Genomic DNA, 18,710 nt, shown 5'->3' with positions numbered 1-18,710 from the left:
TTAAAATGCACAAATTTACAGCAGAAATAAAAATGTTTACAGCCTGGTACGAAAACAGTTTTGGTCTCTATAGCTAATTCCCCTCTTCATGACAACTGTACAGAGGTGAATTTTAACATAACTCACCCATTTATGTTTTATTAAGGCTTAAAGTTACGCACAATTAAGGGTTGGACACAAGTAACAAACTGTCTGCCAATAGTGTCCACGGATTCTCAGTCAGATCCATCTCTCACTTCTGGACAGCACAAGCCTCTCACCCAAATATTGTCACTAAAACCAAGATGGCGACGACTGAAATGCCGAACTTAAGGCTTCAAAATGGGAGTCCGCAAACCAATGGGTGACATCACGCTGGCTTTGTCTATGGTTCATCTTCAACCACTATGGCACTAATTTAATGAGGCAAAACATCTATTGTGATTTTAGCTGCTGCTCTTAAATCAATAAAAAATATACATAACTAGACGTAACTGAAATATTCAATCTGAAAACTCCATTTTCAAAACAAGAAAATATGATGTTGCAAAATTAGATTAACATATTTCACTTGATACTGCTTACAGATGCCATAATCTATTCTTCTGTCTATTTAAAATCCTGCTTATTTGCTCTTCCTAGTTTAAAGACATACGCTTTGTTTCATGGAAAATGCGCATTGGAAATATGTTAAATAATCTCACGCTCATAAACTGAAAAACTAAGAATGAGACCACATGACCGTGTTTCTGTAGCTCATATGATCAATTATAAAGGTCATTGTTAAGGAAGTTGTGTAAACACATACAGAGCAGAGACACAAAACAGAACATCTAGGTCTGTTTTGGCATGAGCATTAAACCATTACCTATATAAAACCAGTGTAATCACACCTTTTTAAGCCACAGGGGATGAGAATATTCAAAACACCTGTCACTGTGTGATGAATGAGTAAAACACAGAGGGGGTCAGGTCATCTTTGATCATCACCATCATTATTTTTAGCTTGTGAAGCCTCCATGACTTTCACGAATGATTCAGCAAATTTTGCAGCACACAAAACTGTGTTGTTCTACATCAGGGAGTTATATAACCCCTCTATACTGTCGATGTAAATATAGAGCCTGGATCTGCATCATAGGCTTTGAGCATTGTGGGCACTGGGGTATACTTGTGATCACATATTAGTTTTACATAATACAGCTCTGGCAGCCAGAACCAAGGTTGAAAATAGTTTTACAACCTTTCATTTGCAAGTCAGGGCAGCATGGTGGCTCAGTGGTTAATGTGTGGACGTATTGTTGGGTTTACCATGTTAAAATTAAAGTCAAGTGGATTTTCCCTTTCTCACAGTCCAAAGACCTGCAGGTTGGGCGGACTGGAGACTCTTTATGTGCCTAGGTTGTTTCCCTGTCTTCCAACTGAGGCATGCTGGGATAGATTTGATAGATTAAAGAGGTTTTTTGAGCTATAAACCAAATGATATGACTGTACTGTGATGAAACACACAGTAATGCTGGTGTTAATGTTGGTATTTCTCACCTTTCTGTAAAAAACTGGCATTTTATGGGTAAAAATGTCTCAACACAACATCTACTGTTTAAGAGTAACCCTGAACATTGCAAGGCCAAAGCTGACATAAAAGCAACATGTTGGGACTTTGCCATGGCATGAAATTTATATGAAAAAAATGTTTAAGTTTGTAATCAACTCCTGCCTCACACATCCATGAAGCAAATGTTTCCAAGTGTTTCCAGCAGCCCCGCTGATAGCAAGCGCAACGACTGGCACACAAAGCTTACAATCATGACATCACTAGAGTTGGGTTGATTTTCAGTTTTGCCAGCCGGCAAACCAGCTGAAACGGCATTTGTCATTTGTCAACTTGTACATTGTTTGTTAACGCAAACATTTGTGTATTGTATAGGGTGATGAGAGGAGACATGGCAGAGTTAGTCTCTCAAGAAAATAAAAACTGTACTAAACATAAGTCCTGTGTTAATGATCCATCCACCATCCCAACCTCCAACCTTTTGGGGCTGCTACATTAGTACACTTCAATGTAGTACACTATGTACCTTACATACTTCTTGCGTGGCTAGATGGATGGGTCCAACACTGACTTTCACCCGGGAGAGCGGTGTTTGTGTCCCATAAGATTATAAAGCCAAACCCTGCTCTCCTACTGTGTGTGTTAGTTGTTGGAGAAAAAAAAATCAAATTGCGTTGCTTTCCGTATGTAGTGCGTTTATTTTGAAAGAGACTGTATGTAAACGGTAAATTTCCTATGAAAACTGAAGTGTATTGTGAAAGAAGACGACGCATGTAACCTGACAAGGTGTCCCAGAACATCAACAACCATCGCGCCCACGGTACCTTGTATGTCGTTTCTGGACCGTGACCAAACATCGATATGTGACAAGGTTGGAGTGAGAATGTGTTGGTAGTGTTGTCTCAGATCACACACTGCACTTTTACACTTAGCAGAAGTGACGTTTTTTGTTTTTTTTTTTTAAATGTTAGCGATAATGCTCCACTGTCCGTTTGTAATTTGCTGTTTAAAAAGATGAGGAAAGAAGCGGTTAACCACTATCTCCGCCCACACATAACCAAACTTATGCCACAACATAAATGCTGATTAAAATGTGCTGGCGTAGCTGCGAGCAAGTTAGCTAGTAAGCTAACGTTAGCACTTGCGTTATTGTTTGCAGCACTAAAACATTACAGACCCAACAATCATTACTGATGGCTTCTATTCAACAGCAGTATCAGTACTTAGTGTGAAAAACGTTTAACTAACATTGGTATAACGCAGTGGTGTTCACTGTAGCCAGCTCAGGCTCCTTGTCGTCCCCAGCCGCCTTGTCAAAAGTTGAGAAGTTTGTGACATGGTGTAAGCTACATCACAAAGATAGCGACTGCTGAAGAAGAGAAGTGCCCATCATTCTACACTCAACTTTTGGTCCATTTTGAGTGCGCCAGTACCCAGCCAGCATTTGTATGTGGGGCCTATGTTGGTAGTGAATGGGCTGAAAAATTGACTCTAAAAGGGACTGTCCACGGGTTCCATATTGGCCCCATGACATTTCTTCACATGGGTGGGTTTAGCCAAGTATGTCCTGGATAAGATACCCATTTTGGACCCATAACCACTTTGTAGCCAAGTAGCCCATGTGGGCCCCACCTGGGCAAACCCATCCATGTGGGCAATCGACATGGGGCCAATATGGAACACATGGATGATCCAATATAGGACCCATTTTTCAGCCCATTTAATACCCACATGAGTCCCACATTCAAATGTTGGATGGGTAATACACTTCATTTTTTCATACTATGCAGTGTGAATGCACTTACTAATTCTACTTCTACTTCTACTTCTACTTTCTTCAAATGCTAAAATTGATTCTGTCTTAAATTCATGATGATTTAATAGGTTGAATCACTGTTGGAATTTTTTAAACCACATGTTTGATTGAGGTAGATTTTTATCTGGCTATAAATCTCCACATTGGAACATTTTTCACCTTCCTGTGACACAGACCTGAAACAAAGCCTCTCTTGTTAAACTGGTTATCCAGTGACCTCCTGAACACAGCCCATGTGGTTCTGAGAGGATGATCCTGTCTCATGACACTCACTGACTGAGCGGTATCTGTAGAGAATATCCTCAAAGTTTTCCATCAGTAATTTGCATTCGTGTCAAACAGTGCGTGACAATCCGAACATCCTGTCTCTCAGTTGTGACCTCATTTTATCAGTCTCAGCTTCTCATGGTCATATGACTAATCTATCGCGGGGTTATCATGTTACTAACAAACAGAGCATTGCAAATGAGGAAATGATGACTAGTCAGGCAGTGGTCAATCCGCGTCAGTTTAACACCTCAGTCTGAGTAAAAAAACAGCTAACAACCTTGTGTGAGAAATAAAAAGGATGTTCTCATCCTGCTGAAAGCCCTTTTGGCAAAAACACCAAATTACTGCCTTTATACTGACAATTTGATGCCTATTACTCCCTAAAAGCACAAAGAGTTTCAGTGGCATTATGTGTATGTTCACCTGCCTCAGTCTGTGTGTGCCTGAACAAACACAGGGATGTACAATTGAGATTAAAAGAGGATGTGGTAAAGCAGTTGGGTCTTTACACTTCTTCCATAGGTCTGTAACCTTTATCAGAGTGATACTGGATGGTTTGCCATTTAGAAACTTCCCTTTTAGTGGATTTGTTTTTTGTGTGATATAAATGCAGTTTCACTTTTAAAACTTTCTGCTACATTAGGAACAATTCATGAGGGAGACGCCTGATTGTTGTCCTGATAAATGAAAGACTGGCTTCACAAAAGCTGAATGAGTTGTACAATGTGCTCGAAGCGCATTCAAAAGGCCGGTGACGCATCTGATGTAAGCTGCTGCGTAGGTATGCGAGAGCCCGTCTCGCTGCGGTCCCAGCTGTTAACCCTTCAGACCTCACTAATCAGCATAACAGGCTCATACTGAGTTACCAGATTCAGTTTGAACCCGCAGCGCTCTGTATTAGATTCTAGTGGAAGTTCCCGAAGACACCACGTGTGTGAGGCTGGATTTTGGGGAAATGTGCAAGAAATGATCTATAAAATAACTTTTGGTTGTTTTTTTTTAGTTGGTGTTTCACACAAAATATACAGTACATTTGATAGTGTCACTGTGAAATAGGCCTAAGATGGTTTTTCTAACCTTAAGTCTGTTTAAAGGGAAAACAGTTTAAAAACGAAGAGCTTTTAATGTTTTCAAGCCAAGGACCCTTTAGCTCAAAGAAAGTCGGAGCAGGACCCCCTACTTAATATTGTATAACACCGAGTTGCACTTCAGATCATTCTTAGAATATTTTCTGGCCTTGTCTTGTTTGCGCTTGCCCTTAGCTGCCAAGGGTGCGTTCCATTTGTACCGGGACGTCGCAATTTCCAAGTTCCCAGTCGGGAATTTCAACTGGAACGCCCCCTGTTGTTGAATTTCCAATGTTAAAAGTTGGAGGAACCTCTCCAGCCCCGACCTGAAAATCCCATATGGCTCCTTCGCTCCTTTTTTGGCTTCAAAGCCCACCACACTTCCTCAGGGCCTAGCAAAGTGCCGCACAGTGATTTAGCACTAGCTAGCTCACATGACTGCACGACGAGTCACATTCACCCATTCACACACACATTCACACACAGGTGGCCAAGGCTACCATACAACGTGCCACCTGCTACTCAGTTTTTAACACACTCACACACCAATGGAACAGCCATCAGGAGCAATTTGGGGTTCAGTATCTTGCTTAAGGATACTTTGACATGTAGGCTGGAGGAGCCGGGGATCGAACAACCCACTCTTCCACTGAGCCACAGTCGCCCCCTAGTTAATATTGTGTCCTGTAAATGAAGTGTATTTTCCAATAATAACCAATGCTGGATTCATGTTAATGAGTATTTGCAGACATTTAGATTTTTGGAAGAAAAAAACAACCCAGTAACTTAAAGATCGTAATTTCATCAAAACGAATATTTAAAAAAAAAAACAAAAAAAACCCCACATCCATAGAACGTCTAGAAAGTTATAGAATTAAAGTCTATATTTTCCTAAAAAAATAATTACAGAAGAGAAATAATTGTTTTAGAAATTTTGACGGTTAATTCCAGGTTAATTTCAGATATTTTAGTAAATTCTCCAGAAACAGCGTTTTTGGGACTGTGATTGTTCCGGTTGTAGAGCTGTCAAATAGTGTCGTAAAAAAAGTAAACCTACTGAATATATCAAATATCTAGTACAGTCGAACTATCTTGTTATTATTATTGGTGCGAAGTTATAACAGAGGAATATATTTGCCGTTTTAATATCAAGAACACTTTCGTGTTTTTGTGTGTATACAGGACGTTGTTGAATCAGGGAATCCGGGTGTCCACCACGAAAAAGGATCCTAATTGGTTAATTACGTTAGCATTAGTGACGAGTAAAGCTAAAAATGCTTTACAGAGATTGTTACAGTGTGTTACAGGGCGCACAAGAGAGGATTCATGATTTATTATTATTATTTTTTAATTACTATACCACAAAAGACTCTTCACTTGACTTCACTGTCTCCAGTGTCTGTCGTTTACGAACCTGGCAACCTGTAGAATTGAAGAGTGGAGTGAGAGTTACTGACCGGGAAGTATGAATCCTATATCTATCACCTTTAATTTAAATGATCAAAATATAATTTGGTGCCCCCCTGCAGTTAATCTGACCCCCTGCTGACCCAGGGGTTAAAGGAATGATTGGGACATTTTGGGAAATACGCTCAATCCTTTTCTTGCTGAGAATTAAGTGACAATAAGTCTACAGAACACCAGCAGCTGGTTAGCTCAGCATAGAGACTGGAAACAGCTAACTCTGTTCAAAGGTGTTCTGTTTTTGTACACTTTAAACAAATCAGATGCAAAGTGGAATTCCTAACCCTCAGGCTGAGCCAGGTTAGCTGATTTATGCTAAGCTAAGCTAACCAGCTTCATGACTGTAGCTTCATACTGACTGTACAGACGTGAAAATGGTATCAATCTTCTCATCTGACTCTCAGCAAGAAAACAAATAAGCATATTTCCCCAAATGTCAAACTATTCCTTCAGATAAAGTTTGTAATTTATAAGCACGACAAGGACACACAGGCCTAGTTGCAGACATGTGGGCTGTGTACAGTGTTCAGTATTAGAGAGCACAATGAATACGTCTGGTACACTGTGCTGCTGTAGACATCTCTAAAGTCATAAAAACCACAGGGCAGTAAATATGAGTAAGTATATGAATGAGCAAAAAAATGAATGAATTATTGAATGAACTGGTGACTAAGTTGCTTCGTGGATTCTCAAGGTGATGTATCTTAGGCTTATGGGAACCTGACCTCATTTGTTTGTCTGATAAGGACAGATCTTAGTCACTACAGAGCTGTAAAATATTTTTTTACGCAGACTTCAAGGCAAATGCATGTATTTTTATTAAATATGTACAAATCCACATTAATATTCACATTTACACAACGTTTTTACAAACTGTGGAATACAACACAACATGTAGCTTATGACAAATTATTATAGATGCAAGATCTCAGTGTGACAACACTGGTGTCAGAATGTAATATTAAAAAATATCAAATGCAGAACGCTGTGCATAAAAACCCACATCTACATAGCATCTACTCAGCCATTGCTTTAGTGAAATAACAATAAACTCAAGATGGTGTGCAAGTGGAGGTAACACGCAGCCCGTGCACTTGCATCTTGGGTGGAGGGTGTTGTTTGCACCACATACACTTCCTGGCGCCTCGCACAGAAAGTCCCTAGCATTTTCACTATAATTGTGACATCTCTGGGAAGTCCTCTGCTTTACCGCGGCTATCACAGCATCTGCCAATGTAGCCGTTTTTGGCCTCAACTCCTCCTTTTCAAACCAGCTGGTTGTGAACGAACTCTTTTAACGACAGAGCTGGCTTCACCCCTCTAACACAGTCATATGTGGCCAACCAGAAAGCATGTCTTTTCCATCTAAAGGGAAGCCACGAATGTGTTGAAAATAACATGTCTTTGGTGCTTTTGGTGCTCCCAGGACAGGCAAACACACACCACAGTGTCTCTCAGGTAGTCCAGCATCGGGCTCAGTTTCACAGTTTCTACAAAGACAGTGTCTCTGGTGTCCGCTGTCTCTACATCTTCACTGATTCTGATGTGGAGTCCAGTAAAGCCTGATAGAGCTCAGACCTGAGGAAACGTGGGTAAGAGTCCCTCTCCATTAGCCCGTAGACGATCCTTTGGGCATCGCCGAAGCACACTGGGGTGGGCGTCTTTATGTTCCGCCTGATCAGATCTCTGGTCTTGTGATCAATGTTGATCTGGATGTGAAGGAAAGATAATAATGAGGATGATGACAAAAAAAGCAGCAGGGTTTTCTTTTTGTAGAAAATAAAAGTGTGAATCTGTCATTAAAAGGCCTCTGGGCTTACCTCTCTGGGAGCCTCAGCTTGAATGTAGCGTTTGAAGATCTTTTTGGCCCTGGAGGACATCCTGAAGGAAGACTTGATCTTCTTATAGTCCTCACACACCAGCCAGAACTCAATGTTTTCATCACTGAACTCTGATTTCAAGAAGGCCTGGAATATCTTCATGCCGTCTAAATGGGTAGGAGAAATGAGCAGTTAGCCAATGTTGAGGAAGACTGTGAGACTATGAAACTTGACTATGGGACTACGTATTGATCAACTTACATTTGGATGATAGAAGTCTGTCTAGAGACTGTGACCACTGAGACATCTCCTCGTAACAAAGCCTGCAAAACAGAGTGGCAGTGTTACCTACATGTGCAACAGTTATGTCAACGGTTAAAGTGTTTGTAGTGGTAAAGTTGTCTTCACTTACCCCTCAGTGTTAGTGGTTTGAGACGATTTACACTGCAGCCGAGACTTCAGGTTTCCTCGCCTGGTTAACCAAACACAAACCAACAAGACATATTTACTGACATGTTCTTCTTATATTAAAAATTTTATCAGCAATGACACAAAAAATAGATAAAGTGCTTCAGTTATGATTGAATATTTACCTCTTCTTGTTGTCAGCGTCCATGTTGAGTTCCTGCAGCTCCCTCTGAGGTGGTGCTTCTAGACTCGGCATGGCAACAATGCCTTTTATGAATGTGACTGTGTGTTGGGCTGCGACTGTGTCAGTTGGATAAAACCGCCCGACTTATATATGTACAGCAGAAGTCTGAAGTGAGGTTGGTGAGTAGCGTCACAACATCATGCTGAACTAACCACAGAAAAAGAGGAAGTTGGAGATGACGCAAACATGCGCAGACTGCATCGGCACTCTGTGTACTGTATTCAGACCTGCATCGTTAGTTGTTTGTTTTAACGTCTGGGGATGCAAATGGGGCAGTGGAAAATTCAGCAGCAGATAAGCAAATGCTTTAGCTTCTATTCCAGGCTTAGCAAGCAACAATGCCCCTGTTTCAGGTTTTGGAAACATTTGGTGAAGTATATGCTGAGGCTGTTTCTCACTCAGTCAAATTAAACTGACACACAGGTAAAGATGTGCTCTTAAGCTTTGTGGAGTATCAGCTTATGAAAAACTTTTTCATGTGACGACAGTCCGAAGAACAAATGCGTCATTAGAGTAGAGAAGCAGTAGCACCTAAACAGTAGCAGCTATTCTACTCTTGACATTATTAACGACAGACAATGTTAGTTTGAAAAAGGAAAAACAAAACATTCTTTTTTGTGCAAAAGTTGAACTCATAATAAAATGCATCTTCACACATTTGCAGCCTTAGGGTGCATCCACACCAGAGGAAAAACCATGACACACTGCTGCATGTTAGTTTTGGTTCAATTCCTGTTCACACTGACCTTTTGCAAACCAACCAAGAGGAGTAAACATGAAGTTCTACCAACTGACAGGTAACTTGCGGATTGGACATCCTTCATCATCAGGACCTACAATCTGACAGATGTTTATGCAGCAGCACTTTAATGCTTCTGAAGTGTTTATTATTAATGTTCTTTGATTTCACAAAGAGCTCAATGAGAAATAACTGATGGTAAGCATTGCTAGTAGGCTATCATTTAGGTTCAGGTTACTTTATTTGTACCCGTAGGTAGGTTTGTTCTGCAGTAAGAGCATTTAACATATAACAGAAGACATAAGGCCACACAAAAACAGGACATAGGAACATAAAACATAAAAGGCAAGTACTCAGAAGGCTTACTGATCAGGATTTGCAAGAGCCAGAAGTAAAACTACTGGAGTGCCACAATAAAAGACCTGATTAAGAACATGATGCAAGGGACAATAAACAATTAAGACAAATCAAAACTTCCAAAGATGGTTAAGAATAATAAATAGATAAATAAATAAGAAGGACGGGCAAGGACTGCTCCCTAGTAGTCAACCAAACTTTAGTTAATCAAACAGGTCATAAGTCAGCAAGATTTCTTTGGTCGCTTAGTTGCGAAAAAAACAAATGTGAAACTCTACTAGGAGCTGCGCCTTTTCAAAATAGATCATAACCTATATGACTGGAAGAGGCCACGCTCATCAGTCAGACAGAAGTCATGTTACAAACCAGTCACAGCCAACAGATATCTTTCCCTTCTTCTGTAAATATTCACTCTGATAAATACAGAAAAGTTGATCATGTTAGTGCAGGGCTACCCAGAGCTTTACATCTGTCCCATGGACGATAGGCCTACACACTTAAAAACAGCACCTGGAAGAAGATCAGCTCTGCGCTCAGGATTCAGGTCAATAGGCCATACGATGCTTGTTAAGGTTGCTTAGCAACCTCAGACACAACCTTCCACCACACTCTTGAAAACTGGCACAAAAAAGGCACATGAGTAGAGCCCAGCACCCGACCTCGCATTTTCCAGGCGGTTAAAGACGCGGCCTCTAATTTCCAGGGCTGGTACCTGCGGTTATTCCACACGGGTAGGAAATCAGCTACCTAACATAATCTTACCTAACATAATCAGTTTGTTTCATTCATCACAAGACTCCACGGATTCAACATGCTGAAGTGGCCAAAAAGCCACCGACAAGGGCCAACTGCTGTCAACAGTGGACACACCGCATAAACTAGGGCAACAGACACTCACCAATGGTCCAAAATTGACCAACGGACGATTATCAACTTGGTGTGTCCCTCAAATCTGTCTACCAGCATCACTTCTTACGTAACTCTCAGGCGTATCAGTCAGCTAGCTAACGTTAGCAAAGTGAATAACTGCATTTATCAAAATGTTAAACTACATCTTTAACTTGTTCACTTGGTTAGTTTAAGCTAGATACTGCTCTATTACTGAGCCACGGACAAAACAGCCTTTTCCTCTTTTACCTCTGTTACACTGTGTTTTAGCGATTAGCATCATCCTGTTCAGCCAGAGTTACATTTTGAAGCTGTTCTCACATTATGGTACAATCAAATTAAACTCAGTGTGTTCTTTGGCCTCATAAGTCCCTAACTCAACCTGTCTACATGACTCAGCCGAGAGTATGTTCAAAGGTAGGCTATGCAGGAAACGTCAACTGTGATGTGAGAGCCAACCCGTTTTGTGTACTTGGCGTTTTGCCTCGCTACTTTTTGTTGACACTGTGTTTGCAATTTTTGAACAGCTTCCTGTTGAATGTGTGCTGCTGGTTTGGCACCTGGTTGCTACCTTGTCAGAGAGTCTCGTCCTTACCTGTGTGCTGTTCCCAAGAACTTCCCAAAAAAGGCATGATAAGAAGACAATAAGAATACAGGCAGAGAGCAGAGGCTCACACCACCACAAATTTCTAGTGGGTCACGAGTGACGATTAGGAGTGAATATTTCTGGGATCCATACATTTCTTTCAGGAACATTCTACATAGTATACCTTTGATAATCAAGCAAGTCAAGTCGAGACCTTGCTGTAAGTCAAGGAATTCGAGTCAAGTCATGGGTCAGCTCAAGCAAGTCATATCACACAAACTGCACCCAGTGGTGGAATGTAACTAAACACATTCACTCAGGAACTGTAAGTACAGAGTCTTTTCTTCTCATGTCACTGTCTACCTCTGCCACACTACATTTATCTGACAGCTTTAGTTACTCGTTACTTTACAAATTAAGATTTTGCACTCAAACATATGAACATTTTCATGTACAGCTGGAACTATGAGTCAGTTATTGAATTCACAGAAAATAAATTTTCCACTCTTTTGATAATCATCGAATTGTGTCATGTTGAGGTTTGAAGTGTTGGCTGGACAAAACAAACATTACAAAAGTGTCACTTTGGGCTGTGGGTAAGTGTGACGCTATTTCTCACAATTCATTTCTTGATTAATGGAGAAAATAATCAGCAGATTAACCCATGATGAAAATAATCATGAGTTAATAGTTCAAAATAAGCTCCACCTCAACAACAGTAAAATCCTGCTTTCACATTAATGCATGAGTCACAATCATCTAATGAGATCATATGAATATGGGCACGAATGTCAGCCGACAGGTCCTCCGCCACTGCGATATATTTGTCTTTATATTTTACAAACAAAACATCTCAACATCTAGAAAAATACAGATATTAAATTTAAAAAGTCAAGTCCTTTCAAGTGATCTGTCTCAAGTCAAAATTAAGTCTCAGGTCATGGCATAAATACTTGTGCGGTGGTATATCTGTGTCACTCTGCAGTTACACCTCCAAAACACAACTGCAGAGATTTCTGTGAAGTGCTGTAAAGTTTAGTTGATTCAAAATACACATTAAACACACATTAAACATGGCTTAATAGAGACAATTTCAAACACAAGTACACAAATCAGCTTCACTATAACTCGCAGCATTCGCAGACAAACACTTGTCTTTATCTGGACACATTTTCCCCACAAATACAACATGCTAATGTTATTAGCACAAGCCTATGGCATTTTGCATTGTATAAATTAGCCTAGCAGCTAGTGATCTTTTCTTCTTCTCACATAAAACCAGGGACAACAGCCACATTTTACAAAGGTAATGGTGAACAATTTGGCTCCATTACAACTCAAAATTTTCACCGACAAAACACGTTTTCCAAACAAATACAACATCTTCACAATTTATTGTTTCTTATCTGTGAAATTAAAGTAAGGGAAATGGTTTCAGCTTACAAAAATAGACAGGAGGTCTGTGCCAAGTCGGACTCAAGTCAAGTCATGTGATGTGAGTCCCCCACCTTTACCAGTAGTATGTTAACATCTGAGTTTTAATTAACCTCATTTATTCCTTCAACAAGTTGTTCATAGAAACTTGTATTTCAGGCCTCTCTTGTATCTTTTGCTCTGAATTTTGCTCTGGGTTAATTTGAACCTTCTTTTTCTGCTTATGACTTGTCACAAATCATCAAATTTAATATTGTCTTTCATAGGTGTAGATATCAGCAACATGTGTATTTGTCCCCTCGTATCAGAGGACTTCTATTCTGATGAAATTAAAGACATTTACACCTTAAACTGATGCAAAGACATGCAGACACTGGTGCATAGAAATTCACCAGATGTTAAGTGTTTGATGCTCAAAGTTTCCAGAGGGAGGACCACCAACTCCCTGTTTCACATGAACCCCCCAGTGTTGACACAAACCTACTCCCTTCCTATCTTTGGTTCCACTTTATAGCTTCTTGCCATCACTTGATCTTTGAGAGAGGAGACAGACAGGAAATATGGGGGGAAACAAAGTGGGGGATGACACAAAACACAAGTCGCCCACCGGAAACAAACTAAGGACACTGTGGTAATGTGGTGACACAGCCGCTCCAGTGTTTCCATTTTTGGTGTGAGGCTTGTAGACACTTGAAGTATGTAGCCATCTCTATGTCACTGAGGTTAAAATAAGATATCTGTGGCTCAATGTGCTGTATCTAAAATCTTAGATCTAGATCAAACCGGTTTGTCAACATCATGAAGTGAAACCGCTAGCATGCTCAGTTCTTTCTCAGTGCTGTGAGCCGTGTCACTGAAGACTATTTTATTCACTTCCTGTTATCTTAGCAGGAAGTTTTAACAAAACAAAAGCTTTCATCTGTCTTGTGGACTTTCCTCTGGATTTTCAAAGAGTTTTTAAAGAGAACACAATCAGACATCTGTATTCGTGTTTCTAAAAGGTGTAGTCCCTACCTGCTATGGTTCAGTAACAATGATGTAAGCAATATGACACTGAGCAGAAGTTTTTAAGAGGAAATTGTAGCAGTTTTTTATGTTTATATACCCTTCAGTCGGGTTTTACAGCACATCACGGTACTCGAGCTGTCTCCAGTTATCTGCTATTATCAAATTAAATTTGAGAACTTCAGCATCTTGATATGAAAAAGCATCAATCACAAAGCTGCTCACGTCTCCAAACCTGGTACCCTCTATTGGTACTTTAAGAAACACACCACTTTCATCAGTGAATATCTAATACCCTCATGCATCATGTAAGTTCCCGCTCCTCATACATGATGCAGAATATCTGAACATTTTCAGCCAACGTGGTCCAATTTGTTCCCCAGTCGTGCTGTTGCTGTATATAATAGCATCCTCGGCCTCGGAGAAGGATCAAAACAGTTGGCAAACCTGCTTCTCTCAGCTCATGAAATTTTTAAAGAGGAGTGTTCATCCTTGAGATAAACCTGAAAACTTTCATGCACGCTCCTCTTACATCTCACATGGGCTAATTTAGTGCAATTCTCTCGACTCAGACAATGGGAAGTGTCCCACAGTTGCTCAAAAACACAGTTCAGTTGTTAAGGGTTTTTTAAGCTGTGTTAAAAATGGGTCCAGATCACTCATCCATCACTTCAGCAGTTACCTGCAAATCTTTGGCTCAATTTGAAGCTTTTACTGTGTCATTTTGAAGTGGCACAGAGTTAGATGTTACAGGGCCAATGTGAAGGATTTAGGGGGCTATATTGGCAGAAATGGAATATAATATAAGACATTTTCTTCAGTGTAAAATCACCTGAAAATAAGAATTGTTGTGTTTTAATTACCTTAGTATAAGATATTTATATCTGCATATGGAGCAGGTACATCCCCATTTTAATTTGAAACTACTTTATTCAGTGTTTTACTAGCTTAAATCACAAGATCTGTTTGTTTTGGAAGGGAAGAGGCCTTTGCGGATAATTTGGCTCCCGGTAAAAACCTTCTGAATGTCTGTAAGTTATCAGAAATAAAATGTGAGCACACATTAGCATGTGGATGACGAGCTGCCTGTCTCTGATGTGTCAAATAGCATCAGTGTGTGTTTTTACCTGTTTTAATCACTTGTTTCGTTTCTTCTGGAGAGGAAGAGAGCTCCGCAGACAGTTTGGCTCCCGGTAAAAACCTCCTGAACAATGAACACTGGAGGAATTCTAACTGGGAGAAGTTTCAGCTGGTTGCAATCTGCAATCCTCACCACTAGATGCCACTAAATCCCCCTATCTTTTACACATAAAACCTTTAATGTCAGCATGTTATTATGGCAGTCCATACAGCAATTGTCAAAGCTTTTACTAAAAAACACATCACGGTGGTTTTAGAAGAAAAGTGAGGGGAGCATCAATGTGAAGTTGTTGAGATATTTCAACCTGGACCAAAGTGGTGGACCAACCGAATCATCATAATAAATGTTTACATTGTACTTTTCCGCAAAACATGGATATGTTACAATTGTACATTATTATGTACTGGGTATGGGGAAACTTCCAACAACACTGTGGTTAACGCGCGTTTAGGTCCTGTTAGGGATTGTGTTGTGCTTTGCTTATGGTGCGCTGTTGTGTGCTGATGTTATGTGCAACACATAAATGGCTAATGTGCAGTACTGTTATGTTTTTATGGCATATATATTTCTACTGAACTATTATTGTAAGACAGTAATACTTGTACAGCTCCTGAGTCCAAGATGAATTTCCCTACAAGTAGACAGTGGAGAATATCATATCATATTCTATCATATCGTATCACATTGCATTGTATTGCATCGTATCGAATTGAATTGAGTCGAATCGAATCCAATCGTATCATATCCATAGCCATATTGTATTATATGGTATCGTATTGCATTGCATCGTATCGTATCATATCATATCGTGAATTGAATCGAACTGAATTGAATCCAGTGGTATCGTATCATATCGTATCCAATCGTATCGTATCCATATCCTTATTGTGTCATATCATATCATATCGTGAATTGAATCGAACTGAATTGAATCCAGTGGTATCGTATCATATCGTATCCAATCGTATCGTATCCATATCCTTATTGTGTCATATCATATCATATCACATTGCATTCCATCATACCCTATCATATCGTATCAAATTGAATCGAGTTGAATCAAATCCAGTCATATCTTATCCATATCCATATTGTATTATATCATATCGCATTGCATTGCATCGTATCATATCGAATCAAGTTGAATTGAATCCAATTGTATCATACTGTATCGTATCATATCGTATCGTATCGCATCGCATCATATTGTATTGTATCAAAAAACACTTGTTTATGGTTAGGAAAAGGATCACAGTTTTGGTGGCTCATTCTCGGCAGGAGAGACAGTGAGGGGTTGCCTAAAAACATCCATGTCTGGTGGCTACATAACCCCTGGAAATGCAGCACTGGCTCACTAAAAACCACCAGTTTTGATGTTTGTTGGTCTTGAACCGCAGTCTGCAGCTTGACAGGCAGTGGTCTCGTCCAGGCGTCACGTCATCCACCTTCCCCTCCACCTCCAGATGACAAAGTCAGCTCATATACTATGTCACTTTACAAACATTAATATGATACATATGAAACTTAGAAATGTAACATCTCTAGTTTGCAGAAACATACAACCTTTTCTTCGCCGACTGGACTGGGTGGATGGATTGACTGAGTCATGTAACAAAAAGCGAAACACATTTTTGAGGGGAAGTATCTTCAGAAAATGTATTTCCACAGGATAGACTGCAGTCTGACATTCTCTCAACACTTTCGCTTTTCATCTTAAAACTCATAACTTAATTCTGACTTTCATTTCATATCAATGGTTTCCTGCCTTTGTGCCTCAGTCTACCGTTGCTGTCTGCATGTACAGCTGCATTAAATCATAGAGTAACTTTGACAACAACAGATGCAACCATGATTTTCACAGTGAATACTGACAGTATGTCAAGTGTATCTGCAAGCTGTTTTTCATACTATTGTGAAACTACCGAAAACCATGGCAACACTTTTCAGTGTGTTTAAGAATGTAAAACATATTTTGCAAGAAATGCAGAGAACAAAAAGTAAATGTAAAAACTGGAATGGACCTTTCAGAATGGAGACTTAAACGTAGATTTTACATAACATAAACACATCTTAGGAAAGCTTAGAAGTCGAAATATGGTATAGATTGTTTGGGTAACATGCTGCAAGTGATGACATTTGAAATGTGAATAAAAATATACCAAGTGAAGTGTTTTAAGTAAACTTAATGGGTTGCTTTTGAGCCACAGGTAAGTACTGTTTTCACCACATTGTCTATGTTCGTGTTAGTTTGTTCGACAGGAAATGTTTTGTGTCACGAGGCAGCTGTTGAAGGCTTGCGGCGGAGACACAAACTGTTATCGCAGACATTTTCTTTATCGGCTGCAGCACCCATCTGTGAGTTTCCTCCATCAACTGCTCTCACTCTGAGAAATACAGCCTTGCTCACTGTCATTTTTATGTCTTCCTCACTTCCTGCAAGTGATATCTGCTGCAGTGTCGCTGCAGTTGCTTCATAATAACGATGATGCAGATTAAACACACGGTTTTGTCAAACGCAATCTTCTTACAGTACCCAACGAACTTAACCCTTCTCCCACAATGAGGTGAGCACAACCAGGCTTGTCTAAACTAGAGGAAGTTGTGGTGAGCTGTCTGCACAACACAGTGTGATGTTCTGCAACTCTTAAAATAAATCCCCCGTGCGTTTAATGCCACCAACACAAACAGAACAAAATGTGCGTCTGACACCCTGCAGTCACATGGAGAAACCACGCTGTGCCTACTTCCACTTTCCAAACACAAGAAACACATCAGACAATAAACACATTAGGGTTATACATGCAAAAGGGAACAATGGAGCTGCAGCATGTTACACCTCTTTTAATTCAAGTCCCGTGTGCTGAGTTTATCCTCCACTGTGGGTCTGAACATTGTGTCTAAATGTAGGAGAGCTGCTGTGTTGTGCTCTTTTGTATTTGCATGATTTTTACATAGACGATTACATCAGCTTGTGAAATCCAACATGTCCTGGCTTGACGTGACAAAGCAAAAACCAGACTGATAAAACAACAAATATTATCATACACTGTCTGGCACTTTATGAAACTCTGCATGGCGCAACATAATCTTTCTTTGAAAGGAGATTTAGGCCTTCATAAAGGACAATGAGCTTAGTTAGAGAGGATTTTCTCATCACATTAGATGCAAAGTTTTGATTTGAATCCTCTCAGACACTTTTTTCTAAGTGAATGAACTCCAACGGAACTCCACTGAAAGTGTGCTCCCGCCCACGCCACCCCCCGTGTGTCTGGCAAATTTAACTCGAGACATAGCTGATTCATACAGTTCCTCTTCAAAGTGTACAAACTTCTCCTGTGTGCAGCTGAGATGTCATAGAGGGAGGAAGTGTGAGGTGGGTTTTGCCTTTTTTTCCAAACTTGTGTCTTCCTGTTTACTGAATGATGCTGCATGCAGGACTTTGTTGCCATCTGGTGTATTTTTTGACCAATGACCATATCACAGTGTACACACAGAGCCTCCTGTGACAACAAGATAAGGTGCATTTGCATTGAATTCAAAAGGACCACACCCAAAAGCCATTCAACTGAGTATATTTAGTTTTTAAGATGTTTCAGAAACTTACACAAGAAAACACAGAACTGAGAGACAGATGCTTAAGAATACACTCACATATTTATTTGCATGTGAAAGTTGAATTCTTAGAGGATATTAAGATTTATATTTGCATAATCAATTAAAGCGTTGATAATACTTCACAATAAAAGAACTCTTTATTATTAACCTCATGGAGCGGAGGGGAGAAAATAGATAATTAAAGCAGATTTATGTGCACAATCTCTTTAAAGACTTCTCTTTTTTACCTTTACATAATTAAAGAGATAAAGTATAATACAAGCCGCAAATTCTCTTGAGCTGCAACTGTCTACTGAATCACACAGGCTGAGGAAGAAGCTATTTC

At 39.9% G+C, this 18,710-nt stretch overlaps 1 protein-coding gene across 1 annotated transcript; it reads right to left on the bottom strand.

The window, feature by feature from the left end:
- Positions 1 to 6,942: 6,942 nt before the first annotated feature.
- Positions 6,943 to 8,720, bottom strand: LOC125902141 (regulator of G-protein signaling 13-like). Its single transcript, XM_049598295.1, has 5 exons — positions 8,562 to 8,720; positions 8,381 to 8,440; positions 8,230 to 8,291; positions 7,969 to 8,135; positions 6,943 to 7,857 (listed from the first exon to the last, which is right to left on the bottom strand). Exons 1-5 carry the CDS (start codon positions 8,630 to 8,632, stop codon positions 7,672 to 7,674), a joined length of 546 nt encoding a protein of 181 aa, XP_049454252.1. The 5' UTR covers positions 8,633 to 8,720; the 3' UTR covers positions 6,943 to 7,671.
- Positions 8,721 to 18,710: the final 9,990 nt, after the last annotated feature.

Source organism: Epinephelus fuscoguttatus, linkage group LG15 (assembly GCF_011397635.1).
Source record: "Epinephelus fuscoguttatus linkage group LG15, E.fuscoguttatus.final_Chr_v1".
Classification (NCBI taxonomy): Eukaryota; Metazoa; Chordata; class Actinopteri; order Perciformes; family Serranidae; genus Epinephelus; species Epinephelus fuscoguttatus.
The sequence above is the reverse complement of the archived record's forward strand: the minus strand, read 5'-3'. Positions and strand labels throughout refer to the sequence as shown.

What these genes read in the sequence shown, in the direction of transcription:
- LOC125902141 (XM_049598295.1), bottom strand. Translation starts at nt 8,632, where the DNA reads ATGCCGAGTCTAGAAGCACCACCTCAGAGGGAGCTGCAGGAACTCAAC. An exon ending in GACGCTGACAACAAGAAGAG is followed by an intron (nt 8,441 to 8,561) that starts GTAAATATTCAA and finishes TTGGTTAACCAG; the next exon opens with GCGAGGAAACCTGAAGTCTC. An exon ending in CAGACTTCTATCATCCAAAT is followed by an intron (nt 8,136 to 8,229) that starts GTAAGTTGATCA and finishes CTACCCATTTAG; the next exon opens with ACGGCATGAAGATATTCCAG.